The sequence below is a fragment of the Cebus imitator genome, unplaced genomic scaffold (genome assembly GCF_001604975.1).
Source record: "Cebus imitator isolate Cc_AM_T3 unplaced genomic scaffold, Cebus_imitator-1.0 Scaffold135, whole genome shotgun sequence".
Classification (NCBI taxonomy): Eukaryota; Metazoa; Chordata; class Mammalia; order Primates; family Cebidae; genus Cebus; species Cebus imitator.
The window spans coordinates 821,874-847,071 of NW_016107450.1; the positions used below are offsets into that span (position 1 = coordinate 821,874).

Consider the following 25,198-nt stretch of genomic DNA (forward strand, 5'->3'; position numbering starts at 1 on the left):
TCTGTTGAAAAAACTATTCTTTCCATCACTGAGGTGCTATGTTCTGTGGGTTAATATCTGGACTCCCCTCTGTTCCATTAGTGTACTTGTCTAGCCACTGTACCACTATCACACTAAATAAATTGAGCTTTACAGTAAGCTTTGAAATCTGGTTGTGTAAGTCTTCCAAGTTTTTATTTTTCAAAATTATCTTTGCTATTCTAGATTATTTGCATTTCTGTACAAATTTTAAAATCAGCTTATCAGTTTCCATTAAAAAAACAAAAATCTACTAGGATTTTGAGTGGACTTCATTGACACTATACATCAGTTTGGGAACAACTGACATCTACATGAAACTGAGTCTTCCAATTCATAAATGTGAAATGTTCTTCCATTTATTTAGGTCTTCTTAAATTCTTCTCTGAAATAATTATAGTCATTAGTATAGAGATTTTGCATATTTTTATTAGACTTTTTATAATGCCATTTGACATTTTTGATGTTATGTGAAGTCAATTTTTAAAATCTGACTTTTAATTTTCTAGTGATTGTGAGTATACCGAACTATCATTTACATTTGTAGGCTGATCTTAGAGGTATCAATCTTACTAAATTCATTTAATTGTTATTATTTTTTAGACAAGGTTATTTCTGTCACCCAGGCTGGAGTACAGTGGCATGATTACTGCTCACTGCAGCTTCAACCTCCTGGCTCAAGTGATCATCCCACCTCAGCCACCTGAGTAGCTGGGACTACAGGCGTGTGACACCAGGCTCAGGTAATTTTTTTTTTTTTTTGTAGAGACAGGGTTTTGGTTATGTTGCCCAGGCTGGTCTCAAACTCCCGGGCTCAAGCAATACCCTGACTCGGCCTCCCCAAGTCCTGGAATTATAGGCATAAACCACCATGCCTGGCCCACTTATTTCTAATAGCTTATTTATATATTGTTTTTCATTTTCTACATACACAATCATGTTATCTGCAAATAGACAGTTTTACATCCTTCTTTTGGATCTTTAAACTTTATTTATCTAGCTGTATTGTGCTAGCCAGGATTTCAAATACAGTCTCGAATAATAGTGATCCCTGTATTGTTCCTAATCTCAAAAAGAAAGCTGTCAATAATTCACCATTGAATTTGATTGCTTTTGACTTTTCTAGATAATCTTTATGTATGAAGAAATTCTTTTATATACCTGTTTGCTATTAAGTATTATGATGTATGAGAGTTAAATTTTGCCAAGTGTTGTTTCTGAATCCATTGAAATGAGTTAAATCTCATCTTTAGGAAGAGATCCAAGGCGGCCAAGTAGGAGCAGCTCTGGATTGCAGCTCCTAGCAAGAGCGTGGAGGGTGAGTGGTCTCCACATTTCCAGATGGATTTTTATTGCCCACAGACCAGGAGATTCCGAGGTGGAGGAGCGCCATGGGTCTCCAGCGTGGCTGTTTCAGCACAGTGGGTCACCACACAAAACTCACACAGGTCCAGGCGCCATTTCAACTGGCGATTGGAGCGCCTGGGAAACAGAGTCGCCCGTTCAACTGATAAAAGGGGACTGAAACAGGGAGCCAGGCAAGGGGATTCCCGGGCAGAAAAGCACCATGAGTTGCCAGCACGGCTGTTTCAGCTGGCGCAGCGGGTCACCTCACAAGAACTCAGACAAATCCGGGTGTGGTTACGACTGGTGACTAGAACCCCTGGGAGACACAGTTGCCTGTTCAATTGAAAAAAAAGGTCTGAGGCAGGGAGTCAGGTGATCAGGCTCAGCAGGTCACACAACCACAAAGAACAGCAATCGGAAATGCTCTGGATTGAGAGTTTCACAGTAAGCACAGCTGAACCCTGGACTGTCAGCTCTGTGGGGGAGTGGCATCCATCATTACCGAGGCAATCCACCACTACCAAGGTAGTCTGTCATTGCTGAGGTGGTCCACCATTGCCGAGGCAGTCTGCAATTACTGAGGCAGTCCGCCATTGCCGAGGCAGTCTGCCACTGCAGAGAGAGTCCGCCATTGCCAAGGCAGTTCTAACTACAGCCCTATAAACAGGACTGCAGGGAAGTTGACACGGCAGCTAGGCAGAGCCTACAGCAGCTCAGCAATGCCTCTGCAGGTAGACTGTTAACTAGGCTGCCTCCTTGCTGGGCAGGGCAGCCCTGAAAAAAGGCAGCAGGACAAAAGAAACTTATAAATAAAGCCCTACCTTCCCGGGACAGAGCACCTGGGAAAAAAAAGGCGGTTATGAGTTCTGCTGCAGCAGACTTAAACGTACCTGCCCAGCAGCACTGAACGGAACAACGGAGCTCACAGCTTCTCTGAGCTATAAGAACATGTTATAACCCAATGCAAAGAAACTAAGAACCTTGAAAAAAGGTTTGACGAAATGCTAACGAGAATAAACAGCTTAGGGAGGAATATAAATGAATTGATGGAGCTAAAAAACACAACATGAGAACTTGGTGAAGCATACACAAGTTTCAGTAGCCGAACAGACCAAGAAGAAAGGATATCAGAGGTCCAAGATCAATTCAATGAAATAAAACAAGAAGGCAAGATTAGGGAATAAAGAGTAAAAAGAAACGAACAAAGCATCCAAGAAATATGGGATTATGTGAAAAGACCTAATGTACGTTTGATAGGTGTGCCTGAATGTAACAGAGAGAATGAATCCAAGCTGGAAAATACTCTTCAGAATATTATCCAGGAAAACTTCCCCAACCTAACAAGGCAGGCCAATATTAAAGTCCAGGAAATACACAGAATACCACAAAGATATTCCTCAAGAAGAGCAACACCAAGGCACATAATTGTCAGATTCACCAGGGTTGAAATGAAGAAGAAAATGCTAAGGGCAGCCAGAGAGAAAGGTCAGATTACACACAAAGGGAAGCACATAGGACTCACAGCGGATCTCTCAGCAGAAACGCTACGAGCCAGAAGAGAGTGGGGGCCAATATTGAACATCCTTAAAGAAAAGAACTTTCAACCTACAATTTCATATCCTGCCAAACTAAGTTTCATAAGTGAAGGAGAAATAAAATTCGTTATGAACAAGCAATTACTCAGAGATTTTATCACCACCAGGCCTGTTTTACAAGAGCTCCTGAAAGAAGCACTAAACACAGAAAGGAACAACCAATACCAGCCACTCCAAAAACATACCAAATGGTAAAGAGCATTGACACAGTGAAGAAACTGCATCAACTAACAGGGAAAACCACCAGCTAGCATCAAAATGGCAGGATCAAATTCACACATGCCAATATTAACCCTAAATGTAAATGGGCTAAATGCCCAATGAAAAGACACAGACTGGCAAATTGGATAAAAAGCCAAAATCCATTGGTGTGCTGTATCCAGGAAACCAATCTCACATGCCGGGATACACACAGGCTCAAAATAAAGGGATGGAGGAAGATTTACCAAGTAAATGGAGAGTAAAAAAAAGGAATTGCAATCCTAGTCTCTGATAAAAAGGACTTTAAACCAACAAAGATCAAAAGAGACAAAGAAGGACATTACATAATGGTAAAAAGATCAATGCAACAAGAAGATCTAATGATCCTAAATATATAAGCACCCAATACAGGAGCACCCAGATACATAAAGCAAGTTCTTAATGACTTACAAAGAGACTTAGACTCCCACACAATAATAGTGGGAGACTTTAACACTCCACTGTCAATATTAGACAGATCTATGAGACAGAAAATTAACAAGGATATCTAGGACTTGAACTCAGACCTGGACCAAGCAAACCTAATAGACATTTACAGAACTCTCCACCCTAAATCCACAGAATATACGTTCTTCTCAGCATCACATCACACCTACTCTAAAACTGACCACATAATTAGAGGTAAATCACTCCTCAGCAAATGCAAAAGAACGGAAATCCTAACTGTCTCTCAGACCACAGTGCAATCAAGTTAGAACTCAGAATTCAGAAACTAACTCAGAACCACACAGCTTCAAGGAAACTGAACAACTGGCTCTTGAATGTTGACTGGATAAACAATGAAATGAAGGCAGATATAAAGATGTTCTTCGAAACCAATAAGAATGAAGACACAACGTGCCAGAATCTCTGGGGCACATTTAAAGCAGTGTCTAGAGGAAAATATACAGCAATAAATGCCCACGTGAGAAGGAAAGATCTAAAATCGACACCCTACCATCAAAATTGAAGGAGACTGAAGAGCAAGATCAAAAAAACAAAAAACCTAGCAGAAGACAAGAAATAGTTAAGATCAGAGCAGTACTGAAGGAGACAGAGACATAAAAAGCCCTTCAAAAAAAATCAATAAATCCAGGAGCTGGTTTTTTGTAAAGATCAACTAAATAGACCACTAGCCAGATTAATAAAAAAGAAAAGAGAATAATCACATAGATGCAATAAAAAAACAATAAAGGGGATATCACCACAGATTCCACAGAAATACAAACCACCATCAGAGATTACTAAAAACAACTCTATGCACATAAACGAGTAAACCCGGAAGAAATGGATAAATTCCTGGACACTTGCATCCTCACAAGCCTAAACCAGGGAAAAGTCGAAACCCTGAAGAGACCAATAACAAGGGCTGAAGTTGAGGCAGCAATTAATAGCCTAACACCAAAAAAAGCCCAGGTCCAATTGGGTTCATAGCCGAATTCTACCAGACGTACAAGGAAGAGCTGGTATCACTCCTTCTGAAACTATTCCAAACAATCCAAAAAGAGGGGATCCTTCCCAAATCATTTTATGAGACAAACATCATCCTGATACCAAAACTGGCAGACTCAACAAGAAAAGAAAACTTCAGGCCAATATTCATCATGAACACAGATGCAAAAATCTTCAATAAAATACTGGCTCCAGCCTGGCGCCTGGCAACAGAGCAAGACTCTGTCTCAAAAAATTAAAATAAATAAATAAATAAATAAATAAATGAAATACTGGCAAATCTATTGCAACAGCACATCAAAAAGCTTATTCATCATGGTCAAATAGGCTTCATCCTGGGTATGCAAGGCTGGTTCAACATACGAAAGTCTATAAACAGAACCAAAGACAAAAACCCCATGATTATCTCAACTGATGCAGAGAAGACCTTTGAAAAATTCAACAACCTTTATGCTAAAAACTCTCAATAAACTAGGTATTGACGGAACACACCTCAAAATAACAACAACTATTTACGACAAACCCACAGCCAATATCATACTGAATGGGCAAAAACTAGAAGCATTCCCTTTGAAATCTGGCACTAGACAAGCATGCCCTCTCTCACCACTCTTATTCAATATAGTACTGGAAGTTCTAGCCAGAGCAATCAGGCAAGATAAAGTAATAAGTGTTTTCAATTAGAAAAGGAGGAAGTCAAACTGTCTCTATTTGCAGACAACATGATTGTATATTTAGAAGACACCATTGTCTCAGCCCAAAATCTCCTGAAACTGGTAAGCAACTTCAGCAAGGTCTCAGGATACAAAATCAATGTGCAAAAATCACAAGCATTCCTATACACCAATAACAGACTTAAAAACAGCCAAATCGAGAACAAACTGCCATTCACAATTGCTACAAAGAGAATAATATACCTAGGAATACAACTAACAAAGAATTTAAAGGACCTCTTCAAGGAGAACTACAAACCACTGCTCAACAAAATAAGAGAGAACACAAACAGATGGAGAAACATTCCATGCTCATGGTTAGGAAGAATCAATATCATGAAAATGGCCATACTGCCCAAAGTAATTTATAGATTCAACGCTATCCCCATCACGCTACCAATGACCTTCTTCACAGAACTGGAAAAAAAACACCTTAAACTTCATATGCTACCAAAAGAGAGCCCGCACAGCCAAGTCACTTCTAAGCAAAAAGAACAAAGCTGGAGGTATCACACTACCGGACTTCAAACTACACTACAAGGCTACAGTAATCAAAACAGCATGGTACTGGTGCCAAAACAGAGATACAGTCCAATGGAACAGAACAGAGGCCTTGGAGGCAACACCACACATCTACAACCATCTGGTCTTTAACAAAAACAAGCAATGGGGAAAGGATTTCCTGTTTAATAAATGGTGTTAGGAAAACTGGCTGGCCGTGTACAGAAAGCAGAAACTGGACCCCTTCCTGACACCTTACCCTAAAATTAACTCCAGATGGTTAAAGGCTTAAACATAAGACCTAACACCATAAAAACCCTAGAAGAAAATCTAGGCAAAACCATTCAGGACATAGGCATAGGCTTGGACTTCATGACTAAAACACCAAAAGCATTGGCAACAAAAGCCAAAATAGAAAAATTGGACCTAATTAAATTCCAGAGATTTTGCACAGCAAAAGAAATAATCATTAGAGTGAACCAGCACCCAACAGAATGGGAAAAAATTTTTGAAAACTATCCATCTGACAAAGGGCTAATATCCAGAATCTATAAACAACTAAAATAGATTTACAAGAAAAAAACAAACAAGCCCATTCAAAAGTGGGCGAAGGATATCAACAGACACTTTACAAAAAAAGACATATATGAGGCCAAGAAACATGAAAAAATGCTCATCATCACTGGTCATTAAGAGAAATGCAAATCAAAACTACAATGAGATACCATCTCATACCAGTTAGAATGGCAATCATTAAAAAATCTGGAGACAACAGATGCTGGAGACGATATGGAGTGTAAAAACACTTTTACACTGTTGGTGGGAGTGTAAATTAGTTCAACCATTGTGGAAGACAGTGTGGCGATTCCTCAAGGACCTAGAAATAGAAATTCCATTTGACCAGCAATCCCAGTACTGGGTATATATCCAAAGGATTATAAATTGTTCTTTTATAATGACACATGCAGACGAATGTTCATTGTGGCACTGTTTACAATAGCAAAGACTTGGAACCAACCCAAATGCCCATCGATGATAGACTGGACAGGAAAAATGTGGCATGGAATATACACCATGGAATATTATGCAGCCATAAAAAATGATGAGTTCGTGTCCTTTGTAGGGACATGGATGAACCTGGAAACCATCATTCTCAGCAAACTGTCACAAGAATAGAAAATCAAACACCGCATGTTCTCACTCATAAATGGGTTTTGAACAATGAGAACACATGGACGCCGAGAGGGGAGTATCACACACTGGGGACTGTTGGGGGGGAATCAAGGGGAGGAACAACAGGGGGTGGGGAGTTGGGGACGGATAATATGGGGAGAAATGCCAGATATAGGTGATGGGGAGGAAGGCAGCAAACCACATTGCCATGTATGTACCTATGCAACAATCTTGCATGTTCTTCCCAAGTACCCCAAAACCTAAAACGCAATAAAATATATCTTTAAAAAAATCTCATCTTCATGACAGTTAATCTCCGAACTCTTACTTCTACTTCAAACTTCTCTCCCAAGCTCCAAGCTTGTATTCTCCCCACCTTTTGAAACTGCATTTGGATGTTCCACACCAGATAATACTTTCTGGGGAGGCCCAACACAGTCCTATCATATAATACCTTGGATGATGTTGGCTGAGTGGATGTGCTGTCAATTTTAACTTGGCTAAATTTTTAACTGCTTTCAATGCTCGTGTTTGGCTGGAAAGTTCATTTCAATACCAACTTTTTGCCAGGAGAACATTTTGACTTGGCCTAAAGTAAATTAATAAACTTTCAGCTTTTTATTAGCAGTATAAAACCAATCATTTACTGATTATTTACTTTATCCCAGGCACTTTATAGACATTATCCTACTTAATCCTAACAAACTTAAGAATTAGATTTTTAAAGCTGAATTGTATCATCCAGATTTTAAAGATGAGAACATTGAGGCCTAGAGAAACTAAGCGACTTGTACAGACAATTTGTGATAGAGTTGTGATTCAAACCCAGTTTACAGACTCTACAGCAAACACAGCTGTACAGGTGTGTATCTTAAGAATTACCATTACAAAAATAAAATCTTTAAAATATTCATTCCCATCACATTCCGAAAGCTCACTGCATCATTGATCTCCTAATCTTAGATTGCGAACTGGGACAAGAACAAAATTTGGGAGGTCTACTATGCAAATTCCTTGGAGGTAGAAGCAAAAACAGTATCATTTTACTTTTTGACAGCTAGAAATCTCATTGTATCTCTCCTTTGTTTAAATATATCCCATTAAATAAAATCAAAATTCCCTAACATGGCCTACATGCTTTCAATCATCTGGACCTGCTTAATGTGCCAGCCCTATATTTTACTACTCTATGCCTCAGCCACAGTGAACTAATTTTGGCCATGCTTTTCCTTTTCTTTAGGTCTTGGTACATCTTATTACTAAGGCCATGGATGTTCTACATCCCTTTCTTCCCCTTCCTTCCCTTAGCTACCATCTCTCCCCTCAGGTCTCAGTTGACTTTCTCTGTCCTAAACTAAAGGTTCCTGGAACGTACATCACACAGAGACTCTGGACTCTGAAGTTGATCTAGGGTTGTCTCCCTAGGGAAAAGGGTTTGCAAAGAAAGGCACAGACTCTCCTCTCTTTCTAATGTGAGAGAACATACAGCTGAATACATGGCTGCCCAATAAAAATTCTATTTCTCAGACTTCCCAGCAAGTAGCTGTGGCCATATGACTCCAGCCACTGAACCTCTCAAGTCTAAATTAGATATCTGTGTTTTCATAGCCTATTTTACTTTCCACATCACAACCCTTACAGCAGCTATCATCCATATTTTAACTGCTTATATACCTATAATTTTCATAAGACTGCAGACAAGTATCACATAACTGCCTTGTGCATAAACAGATCTCCAACATCCAGCACAATACCTAGCAGAATGCAGATCTTTGATGTTTGTTAAATGTATGACATTTTGTTTCTACAGACTGCCTACTGTAACAACTCTAATGCAGCATCTTTTTTCTGAGATTATTTTACAATATTAACATAAACCAATATATGTTTAGAGTATTTAAAAAACCTAAAAACATACTTACTTTACACTTAACCTTATTCATAACTCACTTCTTCAGAAGAAAATACTTACATACCTCAAATTAGCTAACATTATATACCTAGGTATAAAAGGTTCTCCTTGAGCAGTTTTTGCTTGCAGGCATCCCAAGAAAAAGGCTTTAATCTCCAAGAGATAGATTTAGATAGTCATCCATCCCAAAGAATAACCATACATAAAATCACAATCTCTTCTCCAATATTTAAAATATTTTTCTTTCAAATATCACCTGTATACAATACTGTATTACTTATGTATTATTGTACAACAAATGACCCCAAATTAAGTTGTTTAAAACAATACTTATTTATTATCTCATAGTTCTGTAGATCATAAGTCCAGGCAGGCCCCATTGGGTTCTCTGTTTAGGGTCTCCGAAGGCCAAATCAAGGTGTCAGGCAAGCTGGGCTCTTATCTGGAGGCAAGAACCCATTTCCACTCACTAAGGTAGTTAGCAGAATTCAGTTCTTTGTGGAACTGAAGTCACTATTTTCTTGCTGGCTAGTCAGCTGAAGACCCTCTCAGCTCCTAGAGACTGCTTTAACATCCTTGCCCCTGCCCACTCCATCTTCAGACCCAGCAACAAACAGCAAATCACATCTTTCTTGTGCTTCAATCCTTGGACTTCTCCTAGGGCTTCCAGCACAAGAAAATGCTCTGCTTTAAAGGGCACACATGATTAGACTGGGCTCACCTAGACAATCTCTCTTTTGAGTCACCTAAGTCAACTGACTAGTAACCTTAATTACACCTGCAAAAAAGTCCCTTTTTGCCATGTAACATAATCACAGTGTGATACCTCATCACAGTCATAGTCCCACGGATTAGGGCAGGCAATATGGGGGACCATTTTTAGAATTCTGGTTATCACAATTGCCACAAATAATAGATAGTATTTACTGTACACTTATACGTACTTCACACAAAATATCTTAACTTAGATTCGGGTTTCAAAGCTCATGCAGGGTGAGGACGGCATTGTACATGAAGGAAGCCAGCAGAGTGTCAGAACCCAGGCAACATGATGGTGCCTTCCAGCTATTACAGAAGCCCAGTGCAGGAAGATGGAGCCTGAATTGGGTGAAGTGAGTAACTGTGGGGGGAATGGGGCAAGCAAGTACAGTGGTGATGGCAGATGCCTGTATAACGGGGGTTGATCAAATAAGTAAATAAATTAAGGATAATGAACACCAAATTTTCACTGTCAGATAAAAGAGTTGCAAATAAAGAACGGGAGAAAACTAGAATGATTGGAATTTAATGTATTAGTATAAACACATTACTTTCAAATAGATAGAGATATAAGTGTATGTGTGTGTACATATACACATACATACACATTTATATATTCTCTTTGTCTACTAAGAGGACCTCAGAGCACTGACACCCCAATGGCAATGAGTATAGCTAGTTTCCAGATCTTGGTTTCTAGGTAGTATTTTCCCCCTAAAAGAAACTAAGCACTGTAATAGTCAGCTCAGGCTACCCTAATATACCACCACAGACTGCGTGGCTTAAACAACAGAAATTTATTTCCTCACATTTCTAGAAGCCAAAAAGTCCAAGTCAAGGTTCTAGCTGATTCAGTTTCTGGCTGGCTTGCAGACAGCCACATTCTCATTACATCCTCACATGGCCTTTCCTTGGTATATGAGTGGAGACAGCAAGTTCTCTGGTGTCTCTTCTTATGAGGACACTAATCTTATCAGTTCAGGACCCCACCCTTAGGACCTCATTTCATCTTCATTACTTCCTTAGTGGCCCCATCTCCAAATATAGTAACACTGGGGGTTAGGGCTTCAACATATCAATTTGAAGAGGGACACAAACACTCAGTCTAAAATAGGGACCTTCATGAAACGGCTGATTCTAGGGCTGGAGTACAGAAACTACAAAATAAGTTGCAATGTCTTGTGTCAAAAACAAAGGATATACTCAGTGAATGCTGGGGACATGTCAAAAGGACATAGGACACTTCCCTTAAGTGTATGCTGGAATTACTGTCTTGTTTCCAAAGAATAATGAATGAAAAAATAGTATTTTTAGAGAGGAGTGACTTGGCAGACATCCCCTTAAACAAATGATCAAGGTTAACATCACCAGTGAGAAGTCACGCTAATGTCTGTGGTATTCTTCCCCAAAACCCATAACCCCAATCTTATCTTGAGAAAGACCTCCTACAAACCCAAATTAAGAGACATTCTAAAAGATACCCAATCAAAACTGTCAGGGTCATAGAAAACAAAAAAAGACTGAGAAACTGTCATAGAATGGAGACTAAGGAGATAGGATAACTAAATGTAATGTTGTATCTTGGACTGAATCATGGAACATAAGTGAAAAAACTAATGAAATCCAAATAGAGTCTGTAATTAAGTTAAAATAATGTACCAGTGTTAATTTCTAAGTTTTGACTAATGTACCTTGGTTGTGAAAGATGCAACTTCAGGGGAAACTGGGTAAGGGATACATGGGAACTCTATGTGCTATCTTTGCAACTTTTTCTGTAAATCTAAAATCAATCCAAAATAAAAAGCTTATTTAATAAGAAGACACAGGGGCAAACCTGAAGCTCCCACTGTCCAAAGCTAAAGCAAAGCATCAAAATAAGTAATGGTAGTAGGAATGGAGCATAACCCATTGAACAAAATAGGAAACCATAGGCCTATATTATTATAAATAAATGAATAAATTGAATGCTTGAAGGGGGACAGGATATTTAAACAGTCTCAAAGCATCTCCCCTCAAAATCCTTATTGATTATAAGTGGAAAACTTTACATGGAGACGCCTGGCAGACACCACTTTAATCAAAGGAAATCCAAGTGATCAAAGTGAACTTTATCACAATAGGACAAATGTAAAACACATACCATCTTGTGATATTCCTTCTAAAGACATACAACTTGACTCTAATCATGAGGAAACATCATAGAAACCCAAATTGAAAGACATTCTACAAAAACTAAATACAATATATGATCTGAACTGAATCCTTTCGCTGTAAAGGACATTGATGGGACAGCTGGCAAAACTTAAATACATCTGAGGATTGGGAGGAAATAGTGTGACTTGGAGGGTAGCATTGCAGTTATTTTGGAAGATGTCCTAGTTTGTAGGAAATACACAATAAAGTATTCAGGGTGGTTGGGCATTGGGTCAGCACTCTCAAACAGTTCAGGGGGAAAACATTCTTTGTGCTATACTTAGAAGTTTTTGTAAGTCTGAGATTACTACAAAAACTTCCCAGATTCACATCTTCTTGTTTATTGCCATAACTTTCTACTCTAGTTCTGACTACAAAAAAAAAACTATAAAGCTAAAATTATGAAGCATAAAATCAGATAAATGAAGACTACTTTGGAATTGAAATCAAGTAGTTAAACTGGTAGGGTAATAGAATATCCAAAGTTCAGGACATAAAGGCAAGCCGGAACTAAGAGCAGATAATCACTGCAGTAGGTTGAGGAAAGATATAAAAACCAATTGTCCAAGGGTAGAGGGGATAGGGTGGGGTACGGTAGGGGCTTGAGAGAGTGGCAGGAAAAGAGACAATGAAAAGCATGTACAAATACAGATTCAAACAAATTTCAATGAATCTAATGCTATTTTTGGCATTCACATGGAAATAAAAGTTTAACAGTAAGCCTCAAACACACAAAGAAAATGCCTTAACATAGCGAAGTAGGAAATAAGTTTACAAACCTAAAGATAACAGTAGTAAATAAACGGAACATTAAGCACCAAATATCTAGAAAATAAGTTTAGGGGCTCACAATGAGTTGCATCCCTAAAATCTAACAAAAGAGAATTTTTTTTTCTTAGCAAGAAATATTTATTGTGAAAACAGAATGGATAATGTTCTTGATGTGTTTTAAAGAGAAACATTCTTTGTATCAATGTTTGACTTTTAATAAATGTTAAGGAAGAAATATTACATTGTAACTTCTTGGAAACCTCTTAAAATTTTTACTTTGTTGAGCATCCACTCTGGGCCAGGCACAGAATCTAAAATGTCAGTTGTGGGCTGCTAGGTGACCAGAGAGAACAGCTTTTGCATCAAACATGAAGTAGCATGGTTGATTTGTTTAAAAAGAAAATTATTGAGTCTGATTTATATTCTTGCCCAGATAATCACTACCCAAAGCCCCCATGCATAAATGTGGCCTACAGAAGTTTCTAATGAAAACTCTCCTGAAGCAACAGCTTTTAATCTGCCCAAATGGTCACTACTGAAGTAAGGTCCCAAAGACATGACCAAAATTTTGTTGGCCTGCAATAGCACTTTTCAACCTATGGCCTACAATCCCCTAAAGAGATCAGGAATAAGTTACAAGAGATCCACACACCCTTGAAATAATATGCAAATTTTGTGTGCTGATGAATACTGGCCCTTTTTGGAGAGAGGGTTTAGAGCTTTCAACAGACTCTTAAGCCATAAACAGTTGACTGACTGAATAATCACAAGTAAATGGAGAGAATTCTCTGCCAAAAAAGCTAACAGTCTTACATTGCAAATGTTATTTAACACATCAGTCCTCAGAGTGTGCCATGGGTCAGAAATATCAACAGAAGTACAGCATTTTAGAACAAGGTAGGGAGGTAGTCCCCTTTTTTTTACACTAGGTTACACATTGATGATACAAAGGTTAACACTACATGATCTTTGCCCTTTGAAGCACTAACAATATAGCTCTGTAAAGAGGAATTATAATACAATGAGAGATAAGAACGTGAGCTTTGGAATGAAAGAGAATTAGTTCTCCACTCTACCACCAATTAGCTGAATGATCTTGGGCAAACTGTTTGACATTTATTTTGCATCTTTGTTTCTCTATAAATAAAATGGGAATAAGAAATTCCAATTTTACAGCCTTAAGATGAGGATTAAATATAATATTAAAACAACTCAAGTATGGTGCCTGGCAAGGGTAGGCACCCAAAAAAGCAAAGGTTATTATTATTATTATAGACATCCAGAGGAAAGGAAAATTTGTTCTGGCTGGGGATTTTAGGGAGATCTCAACTAGACTACCATGCTCAATTTTGGGTATCATATTTTAACAGACATAATGACAAAGTGATAATGATGTGTATTCAGAGAAAAATAAATGAGATGGTGAGGAAACTTAGAATCATGTCCTAAAAACTAGTCATTTGAAGGAATTTAAGTCATAAGTTAAAAAGGGAAAAACTGTAATTTCTATATATTTCCAGAGGGTAGATGTTGGATCAAGACTTCAAGTGAACAGAAAGGGAAAAAAATTGCAGTCTACCCATCTGACAAAGGGCTAATATTCAGAATCTACAAAGAACTAAAACAGATTTACAAGAAAAAAACAAACCCATTCAAAAGTGGGCAAAAGTCATGAACAGGCACTTTTCAAAAGAAGACATATATGAGGCCAAAAAACATGAAAAAAATGCTCATCATCACTGGTCTTTAGAGAAATGCAAATCAAAACTACATTGAGATACCATCTCACGCCAGTTAGAATGGCGATCATTAAAAAATCTGGAGACAACCGATGCTGGAGAGGATGTGGAGAAATAGGAACACTTTTACACTGTTGGTGAGAGTGTAAATTAGTTCAACCATTGTGGAAGACAGTGTGGCGATTCCTCAAGGACCTAGAAATAGAAATTCCATTTGACCAGCAATCCCATTACTGGGTATATATCCAAAGGATTATAAATCGTTCTATTATAAAGACACACGCACACGTATGTTCATTGCAGCACTGTTAACAATAGCAAAGACTTGGAACCAACTCAAATGCCAACTGATGATAGACAGGACAAGGAAAATGTGGCACATATACACCATGGAATACTATGCAGCCATAAAAAAACGACGAGTTCATGTCCTTTGTAGGGACATGGATGAATCTGGAAACCATCATTCTCATCAAACTGACACAAAAACAGAAAATCAAACACTACATTTTCTCATTCATAGGTGGGTGTTGAACAGTGAGAACACATGGACACAGAGAGGGAAGCATCACACACTGGGGTCTGTTGGGGGCAACTAGGGGAGGGACAGCAGGGGTGAGAGGTTGGGGAGGGATAACATGGTGAGAAATGCCAGATATAGGTGACGAGGGGATGGAGGCAACAAACCACATTGCCATGTATGTACCTATGCAACAATCCTGCATGATCTGCACATGTACCCCAGAACCTAAAGTACAATAAAAAATAAATTTTAAAAGGCTTCAAGTGAATAAATTTTATATATTCAATATAAATAGGACTTTTATAACAAAGAAAGCTGTCTGAAGATGGAGTAGGATACTTTAATTGTGGGGATTTCCTTGAAACAATATATATATATTTATACTTTAAGTTCTGGGGTACACATACAGATCGTGCAGGTTACATAGGTATACACGTGTCATGGTGATTTGCTGCATCCATCATCCCATCATCTGCATTAGGTATTTCTCCTAATGCTACTCCTCCCCATCCCCCTACCCTGTGCTATCACTCTCCTAGCCTCCCCCATCCCCCAACAAACCCTGGTGTGTGATGTTCCCCTCGCTGTGTCCAAGTGTTCTCATTGTTCAACACCCACTTATGGGTGAGAACATGTGGTGTTTGGTTTTCTGTTCTTGTCTCAGTTTGCAGAGACTGATGGTTTCTAGCTTTATCCAAAAAAAAAAAAAAAAAAAAAAATTCCAGGCATGGTGTCTTATACCTACAATCCCAACAGTTTAGGAGGCCAAGCAGGGCAGATTGATTGAGCCCAGGAGTTTGAGACCAGCCTGAGCAACATGGCAAAAATCCCCTCTCTACAAAAAAAAAAAAAAAAAAAAAAAAAAGTTAAAAATATATTAGAATCCATGTGTTGAGGACTTTGCAAATTAGATTCATGTGTTGAGCAATAAGGTTAGATGAAATGCCTTCTACTATCCCTTCCAAAAATAAGACTTTATGTTTTTTATTAAAATTCTGTAAGTTAGGATACTATTGGTTGGTAGTAACATAACACCCAACTTGAAATAAGTGAAACAATGAAAGGGATTTAATGGCTTGCATGTGTATGAAGTCCAGAGGTAGTTAAGCTTCAGATACAGTTCGATCAGGGCTCCAGCTCAGCTTCTCTACATTTTCCCCCCCAGGGCAGTCCTCCTTTGCACATCTGCTCCCTTGATGTCTGTCAGCTGCAGCCAGAGCCATATGTGTCTGCATTAATATCCAGTGGAGAAAAAGGAGATTAACAACCAAACACAAGTCCTAGGTTTCTTTGCTATGACAGGCTGAAATAATCACTATGACTAAGGGACTATCATGTTCCTTAAGGACATGATAAAGAGTGGGTGAGAAGGGTGGAGAATAGATCTGGAAAAGCAAATGGAAGCTATTCAACACAACAACCAAGGGCTATGGACTGATAGGCTTTGGTCTAGGTTATTGCCCATCTTTTAACCAATTCCTCTTGAAAAAGGGAAGAACTGTATTCTTTGGTTTGTGTCACCCCTACAGATAGGGATAAAGTTGAAATCCACCCAAATCATACAGTTGCTAAAAAAAAAAAAGGGGGTAGGTCTTCAAGGGGATATCTGGGTGCGATTAGGACAGGCAATGGGAAGAAAGGCGACTGAGTAGGCAACAGAATCAGGGTTCCACCAAATAACAGATGGCAAACTCGGAAACTAACTGGGGAGAATTTTTAAAAGAGACTATCTATGAAGATTTGAATAAATCCTAGGCTAGCAACAGTCCTGTACTCCTCCTGGGCCCAAGGAGACAAGAGGAATGGTATGATAACCAGGAGAGCTTGGTTGTATGGAGGGAGCCACCGGATAGAAATCAACCTTTAAAGAGGAATCAGCCAACCCACAGTCACCTGTGAATAAATGCTGGGTGAATAAATGCTCCACTCTTGCTCTCCTCAATCCTCTGGTCTCCTACTAGTAGCTCTGGCCAAATACAACCATAAAACAGAGGATAAGAGAGCCTTGTTGGTGTAATTGACAGTATAGATTAGCCTCTTTGGATAAGGAGTGGGTGAGAAGGATGGAGAATAGATCTGGAAGAGCAAATAGAAGCTATTCGACCCAACAATCAGGGGCTATCCTGCACATAATTATCAGCCAAAATATACAGTACTGTATAGCCAAATGTTCTAAGCGATATGATCTTCCGACTTCTCACTTAATACCCCTCTCAGTTCATATTACCTCCTTAGAATAAGGTAACTGAGCCATTAGGCAAACAAAACACAAACAGCCATGATACATGATAAGCAATTTTAGGATTTTAAAATTTATAAATAATTTTATTTCATTTACATTCTAATATTCTTTAGTTTGTCTGTTTTAGCTGAGCAAGGAAAGCTAAGCATAAAATTTTTTTTTTTGGAGACGGAGCCTGCCACATTTTTCTTCCCCAGGCTTGAGTGCAATGGTGCAAGCTCGGCTCACCACAACCTCCACCTCTCGGATTCAAGCTATTCTTCTGCCTCAGCCTCCTGTGTAGCTGGGGTTACAGGCATGTGCCACCACGCCCCACTAATTTTATATTTTTAGTAGAGACAAGTTTCTCCACGTTGGTCAGGCTAGTCTCAAACTCCTGACCTCAAGTGATCCACCCGCCTTGGCCTCCCAAAGTTCTGGATTCTAGGCATGAGCTACCATGCCTGGCCCCATAAAGCTTTTTTTCTTTAATTAATTAAATTAAAAACAAAAAATAAATTTAAAAATTAAAGTAAAAACTTTTTTTAAAATCAAGGCTGGGTATGCCAGCACAGGATTTGAGGCCAGAAACTTGAGGCCACAGTGCAGTGTGCTATGATTGTACCTGTGAATATGTGAATAGCCACCAAACTCCAGCCTGGGTAACATAGCAAGCAACACCTCATATCTAAAAACAAAAAACAAAAATTTTTTGTCCACAAGGAAAGAATAAGTGCAAATAGAAGAATCAAAAGACGAAACACAGGTAGTTAGTAATAGGAACCCCTTTTGCAGTAACCGCCTTTGATCGGAGTTGACTTCATTTAATGCTTCCCTCTTCTGAATCTTGTTAATTCAAGGAGCAATTTCCCTAAATTCTCTTCTTCCTGAGCTTTTGTCATAAGATGCAGGAGTAGATACTGATGATTTGAAGCTGGGAGAATTTCTGCTCCTGCACAAAGCTAAAGTTTTGTTAGATGTTGTCATACTACTTAGTATAATCTTACACTTCATACACAATCATAACTTAAATAGAGGCTAAAATGCTAACCTGAAAACTAAATACCATCTACCGTATTCTTTCTATGTGAAAACATTCCACAAGTCCAAAAAAGAATTTCTAAGCATAACCCAGTCATTAACTGGGAAATGGGCTATAGATTACGTGAGACTTCTTTGGACCGGCTGTTAGTTAACACAGCATTGTGAGGCTAACCACAAAGTATTCCTCCTCTTCTTAAATGTGTTTTCATAACAGAACAGCATTTCTGAAACACTTTTCAAGAATTTCTGCCAAAACTAGAAACTTAAGGAGGCAGTCGTGTCCCAGAAATCTAGAAGTACATTTCCCTAGCAGCTTTCAGTGTTGTTACATTGAGAATAGGACAACAAAACACATGAAAAAGAAGTAGAAGCCATAATTCAATTCTGCTTAATTACATTAGAAAAAATATAATAGATAACTTTGGATAGTATACACTAAGAAAAGTAACTTTTGGAGCTAAGCAACAGCATTTTGATTTTAAAGAAAGGATAATTTCAAAAAGACAGAACACTCCAATATTGTCAAGAAGTAAGTAGAGAATAATAGCCCTATTTTAAAAAGAGACAATAATTACTGAATATATTGTTAAAGAAAACAAAGTACATTTTTTAAGTCCCACAGTTAAAGGACATAAAATACATTTTAAAATTCTATAGTTTTTATATTGATGTAAAAGACAAACAGGAATACACAGCTTTTAAAAATAAGATTATGACCAGCTTGAGCAACATAAGAAGACTCTGTCTCAACAAAAAATTAAGAAACATTAGCTGGACACAGTGGTGCAAGCCTACAGTCCCAACTTCTCAGGTGGCTGAGATGGGAGGATCACTTGAGCCCAGGAGTTAAAGCTACAGTGCTATGATTGCACCACTGCACTCCAACCTGGTTGACGATGAGACTCAGTTTTACAAAAGAAAGAAAAAGAAAGGGAAGAAACAAGTTTTAATTATATAAAAAAAAATTAACTAGTTTCTTACATTTGGTGGTTTATGATTCTAAAAAGTGCTTACTTGGTAATATTACGGTTTCAAATGAGTCTGTGAATTAACCATCAAGGTTCTCAACTAACTATCCTATTAGAGTACTTTGAAATGAAAGTTTATAATATCCAAAGTGAGACAATAAAATGTTTTGTTTCTTCAATTACTAATTCTGAATGTTGGCCCTAAGCACTTCATATTTTCTTCTAATTACACAACAGAATCTCTTCCAGGTTTTAGGGTAAACAATATGACGAAAACAAAACAAATGCACACACATAAGACACATTAAAAAAAAAAAAACCTGAGTGAACACAAATAACATAAGCAGCAAATGCCCCTGTTTTCTCCATTTTGAAACACCAATGACAATGATATTGAAACAGAATCAGGTTAACCATAATACAATTTATAGAAATATGATAACACATACATTAGAAAAAATATGAAAACATTACTGTAACAAATCAAAATTCTAAATTCAGTTGTAAAAGACCAGACACACACATACACAATGGCTATGAATAAGAACCAGTATTCACAATATTACTATTCACTATAAATTATTCATTTAAAAATAATTATAATTATAAATATCATTCACTATAAATTACTCACTATAAGTACATTCCAAAATACTAACAAAGACATAACTATAAAGGTTCAAATCACAGTGGCAAGAGGTACTTGGGGATCTAGGTCATTTGATAAAGGTGGAATAGAATCCAATGTAGGACTAATCAGAAATGAGACTGATGGCTGGGTGCAGTGGCTCACACCTCTGGTCCCAGCACTTTGGGAGGCCAAGGCAGGAGGACTGCTTGAGTCCAGGAGTTCAAGACCAGCCTAGACAACATAGCAAGACCATGTCTCTACAAAAAAATTTTTTAAAAATTAGCCAGGTATGGTGGAACATGCCTGTAATCCCAGCTATGTGAGAGGCTGAGGTGGGAGAATTGCTTCAGCCTGAGAGATCAAGGGTGTACTGAGCTGTGATCGTGCCACTGCACTCCAGCCTAGGTGACAGAGCAAGTCTGTCTCAAAAAAATAAATAAAAACTAAAAAGAAATGAGACTGGAGATGTAGGCAGGGACCAAGTCACAAAAAGCCTAAGAATCTTAGACTGCTGTCCTATCATTTCAGGCTTTTCAAACTGAGCTCTGAGTACTCTATGAGGAACCAAAGATTAAATACGGTACATTTTCCATAAGTGTCAAGTTTATGAAAAAAAAATGGGGAGTTAAATAGCAATTTTTACGTTAAATCCAATGTTACTAATAGAACATAAAATTAATATAAAAATTTAAGATCGCCTTGTATTCTCTTTATCTTCTAAAAGCCATTATTATTATGTTAGAAGAAGAGGAAGAAATTCAGGTACAGAAAACATGTTTAAATAGCCTAAATGATAGTGCTTGGTGAGTCTTGGTTCTAAAGGTACCAAACGAGGAAGCCAAAGTTTTCAAACTGCTGCATACTTTGACAAGGAAAATCTATATTTGTCTTCCGATCTACATTTATGACCTAAGTCAGGTAATGCACCTGGTTTACTTCTTTAGCATTTTTATGCAGACAGTCTGTTATGCATTGTGGTTTCAGATGTGCAATAATTTGTACAATGGTTTATTCCCAAGTATCCCTTAATCAGAACAAATGTTTTTTTCTATAGTTCCTTGCCTTAATAAATATGTAATATAAATTTAAGCAAACATCTATTTTGTATATTTGTAAACTACAAAGTAAAATGAACATTTGTGGAGTTTGTATTTTGCATATTCAAGGTGAGAATTAAGTTTTAAATAAACCTATAATATTTTATATGAAAAAAAATTTCAGACTCACACAAAACTTTAAAGCAATTTCAGTCTTGCAGTAGCTTAATTCAAATTCACTGTTCTTTACTGTTAAGGACAATTTGAGGAAAAGTTTAAGAGGAATGTGCAGCCAAAGGCTGGTTTTTTATGAGTAGGAGAGTGACATGATCAGATTTGTGCTTTGGGAGTATTCCTCAAGACATAGTATGCAAAAGGAGCTAAAAGTAAGAAACAGGACAGTAATGAAGGTAGGTGACAAACCGAAAAGTTGTAACAGTGAACAAGAGATGAAAATGTCTTGAACCAGAACTGAGGCTGTGAAAACAAAGATGGCCAGGAAGATTCAAGAAAGCTTAGGAACACCAGACAGGGCTTGACTGAATGCACAGTAATTATTCGGTAAGAAAGCTTTTGAGAACTTAATATGAAGGTGTTCGTTTTTTCTGGAGCCAATAGTTCTATAAGGTATTTGATAAACATATCTCTAAAAGCTTCCAGTTAAAAATAATACTTTCAGTGTGCCTTTTAATTATAGAAACTGTAAAGTTGTGGGATGCTATTATAAATCTGCTGTACCAAAAATAAAATTTGAGATTTATGAAAACTACATTTAATAAGGAAAACACCCATGTATTTCAAATGTTAAGAAAAAATTACAGGTTCCTACTAGTATCAATCATTATTTTCTAGAGTCACAAATGCAGTTTGAGAACTAGAGTTCTATGCCTTTGATCCTTAAAGTGACATTCTAAAGTAAAGAAATGAGGCCAGGCACAGTGGCTCACACCTGTAATCCCAGCACTTTGGGAGGCCGAGGAAGAGGGGATCACCTAAGGTCAGAAGTTCAAGACCAGCCTGGCCGCCATGGCAAAATGCCATCTCTACTACAAAATACAAAAATTAACCAGGTGTGGTGGCAGGTGCCTATAATCCCAGCTACTCAGGAGGCAGGGAGAATCACTTGAACCTGGTAGGCAGAGGCTGCTGTGAGCCGAGATGCACTCCACCTGCGCAACCAAGCAAGACTCCATCTCGGGGCGGGAGGGGAAGGAAAGAAAGAAATGAATAAACACAGACTCCTCTGGAAAAGAACAAGAACTTAGTACAGTATTTCAAAAATACCTGCTTACTTAATAATTGAACAAAAATCATATTAACCATTTCATAAGGGTAAATATGTAGTTTTAGCCCAGGTGATTTCATGTAGGCCTTACTGTCAAAAAGACACAAAATTTTCATTAGTAAGTTGACAGTAAAATATAATCACTAAGAAAAGGCAGACATTATAATGAAGGGAAATTGTTAAAACACAAAATTAAAAAAATCATGCAGAACATATTCATGAAAATATTACAGTTTAAGGAAAAGTAGATGAAATCTCAAAAATACAAATCCCGGTGTAATTCTCAGAAAGCTTCTATCACTAATTAAAACTGTTCCTTTTCTTAGACCCTTTGATATATTTTTCATGTCTATTAAGAAGGGAAGTGAGAAAGATACCAACAGCAAAGCAAGAATAGACAGAACGTCTTGAATTTTGGGTCTAAATATTTTTAGAATGCAAGGAATTGTGATAACAAAAACAGCTGACATTCTACAAAGAAATTGAGACACTTCTCCATTTTTCTTCTCCTAGACTGTCTATACAAAGAGCTGCTATTTTTTAAATTTGTTTTTTAAAAAAATGCCATCTGCTTCTTCCAAGCCTCCTCCTTCCTGAGCTCCCTTGCAGTCCTCTATTTGTATGGGCAGGGGAGGCTGCTTCCAAGAAATCAGTCCATTGCAGGTGTCCTTAACAGGTAGTATCACAAAACATTACCTGACGGATGGGAAGTGGACCATGGCGGAACGGAAAGAGTTGAAAGACAGATGAGATAGACAATGCTGACAGAGAATTTTTTTTACATTGCATTTTTAAACAAAATATCCCCTCAAGCATAAAGTATGTTCACATTTATTGCGAATGGCTATGTAAGGTCTAATTACATAGTAATGGGGCATTGGTCTCATTATTTTATAAGTCACATGGAAGAACTGCCATGCAATGGTCAATAGACAGCCCTCCTGCAATTTCATGCATCCGGTTACAGGAGGAACTACACGGGTCAGCCCAAATGCGCAACTACCAGGATACTCCACCACACTCAAAGCAGTATACAAAGTCAGCAGTATATATGTGAAACAGGTGTGAACATCTAGACACCTAACAAATCCTGAAGAGTGAAATAAATGATTTCATGTTTTTAATAAAACAAAAATATATGTGCATAGGAAAAGAGAAAAGGACAACATCCCAGGATAACAATGGTTATCTTTAGGTATCAGAAATATGGGTGATTTCGGTTTTTCCCTTTTGTGCTTCTCTCTTTTTCTAGCTTTCCTACAATGAGGATGCAGCTTTTGAAACCAGGGGGGGAAAAGTTAAATAGATGCAGAGTTTCCAATCTTAAAAGCAACAGTTAATCTGGATTAAAGACACAGAATAGCTATCTTTAAACCTCATCCAAGTCACTGAGGAACAAATCCTCCAGTACCGTACTTGGCGTAGCAGCGGCTGCGAGGCTCCAAGGAGCGCAGCAACACTCTATTCTGGGGCCTTAGCAAACTGAAGAGAGAGTTGTTTCATAGAAACTTGGTCAAGCGCTTCTGCAACAGTGAAACTCACTCCCAGCTCTCCCGTGCCCCTGCCCGCTATGGCACCCCCGAGACCCGGGGACTCCATGCGGGACCCCGCGCCCCTGTCAAGGTGCTCCCTTAGCCTCGGCACCCCCAAATGTGTGCTCCACAACTCACCTCCACTCTCCTTCACCTCCTACTCCCCTAAGGGCCGTAGGGGAAGAAAAGAGCGGGCCGAACTTAGCGGCAGCCGCCCGATCCCCGTGACCTTGGAGAAGCCGCTTCGCCTCTCAGAGCCTCAGTTTCCCAATCTGCCCCCTCCCTGGCAGGGCGTCTGCAGGGTAGAAACCCCAAGAGCTCGGTCAAAGCGAGGGGCCGCTCTCAGCCCTCGGCGCCGACCCCCTCCCCATGACCGCTCTGAGGCGCCGGATCCCAGCCTGGACACCGAGCGCCGCCCAGCCCGTCCCCCGGGACGCGTCGTCCCCCAGCGCCGACCCCGTACCTGGCAGTTGCTGTCCTGGGGCAGGTTTTTCACCAGGATTTTCCTGCGGTTGCTCAGCTCCCGCCGCATCCGCTGCAGCCGCGCGGCCACCTCCTCAGGGTGCAGCGCGGCGGGCGCGGGGTCCAGGGCGCCCTCGTGCGCCTCGGCTGAGGGGCCCGGCCCACGCAGTCCCGGCCCCGGCCCCGGCCCAGCCGCGCCGCCCAGACCCGCGCCCCCCTCGCCGCCGCCGTCTCCCGCCGCCGCCGCCATCTTCCCGGGCGTCCCGGGGCTACGGACTCCTCGGAGGTTCGAGGGGAAGCGGAGAGAGAAAGCAGGAGGAGGCCCGGGCAGGGGCGAGGCGGGCAGAGGCCGCAGAGTGGGCCTAGCCGCGGGGAAGGGGGGCGGCGGGAGGAGGGAGGAGGGAGGAGGGAGAGGCGGCGCCGCAGCCAGCAGCCGGCTGGCGGAGAGAGGAAACCTGAGGCGCCGAGGAGGAGCCCAAGAACCACCTCGCGGAACCTCCCCCGCGGGCCCCCGGCCCCGGCGCACAGACGCGCCTCCGCCCGCCTCTCGCGGGTCCGCAGGCGGGGCCGGGCGCCGCCACCCGGACACCTGTGCAGGCGCGGACCGGCGGGCGAGCTCCCCCTCTCTGTGAGGCCTTCGCGAACGCCCAGGGTCAGGCTCCAGGGGATGCGGCCCCTTCGCAGTGGCTTCGCCGGGGGACTCAGCCCCAGGCGCCTGTCCCCGAGTGGCCCCCCACGTGACGCCGCAGCTCTCCCCCTGCTCCCCTCGAAACTCCCGCGCTGGGGCGGCTCGGGGACTGCAGGCGCGAACTCGGGCTTCCCACACCCGGGGTGGGGCTGGAGGGGAGGCAGGAGGGTGCCTCCTCGTAGCCGGGCGGGCTCCCGACCGTAACCCTTCTGCTGCACTCAAGATGAGCGTATTTGGCAAACTTTGAGTTTACAATGAAATTTTCTGGGGAGTAAAAGAGGGACATTGTAGGGGAAATTTTATGTATTTGGTGAAACCTGCTGGTGATGTGTTTTTCTAGCTGTGTATGAGAAAGCCTGTGCCCTTCACCTGTCCCTCTGTCCCTGTCATGCAA

General features: G+C 39.9%; 1 protein-coding gene across 4 annotated transcripts in view; it reads right to left on the bottom strand.

Annotated features, from left to right (window-relative positions):
• Positions 1-24,824, bottom strand: part of RAVER2 (ribonucleoprotein, PTB binding 2) — a 118,717-nt gene extending 93,893 nt beyond the window's left edge. For 3 of the 4 annotated variants that reach the window (XM_037743110.1, XM_017541532.2, XM_017541531.2), the window contains exon 1: positions 24,118-24,824. In XM_037743110.1, coding sequence (XP_037599038.1) covers positions 24,118-24,366 — 249 coding nt within the window. In that variant the 5' untranslated portion in view covers positions 24,367-24,824. The remainder of the gene's footprint in view (positions 1-24,117) is intronic. The other variant, XM_017541533.2, reaches the window with a different exon arrangement.
• Positions 24,825-25,198: the final 374 nt, after the last annotated feature.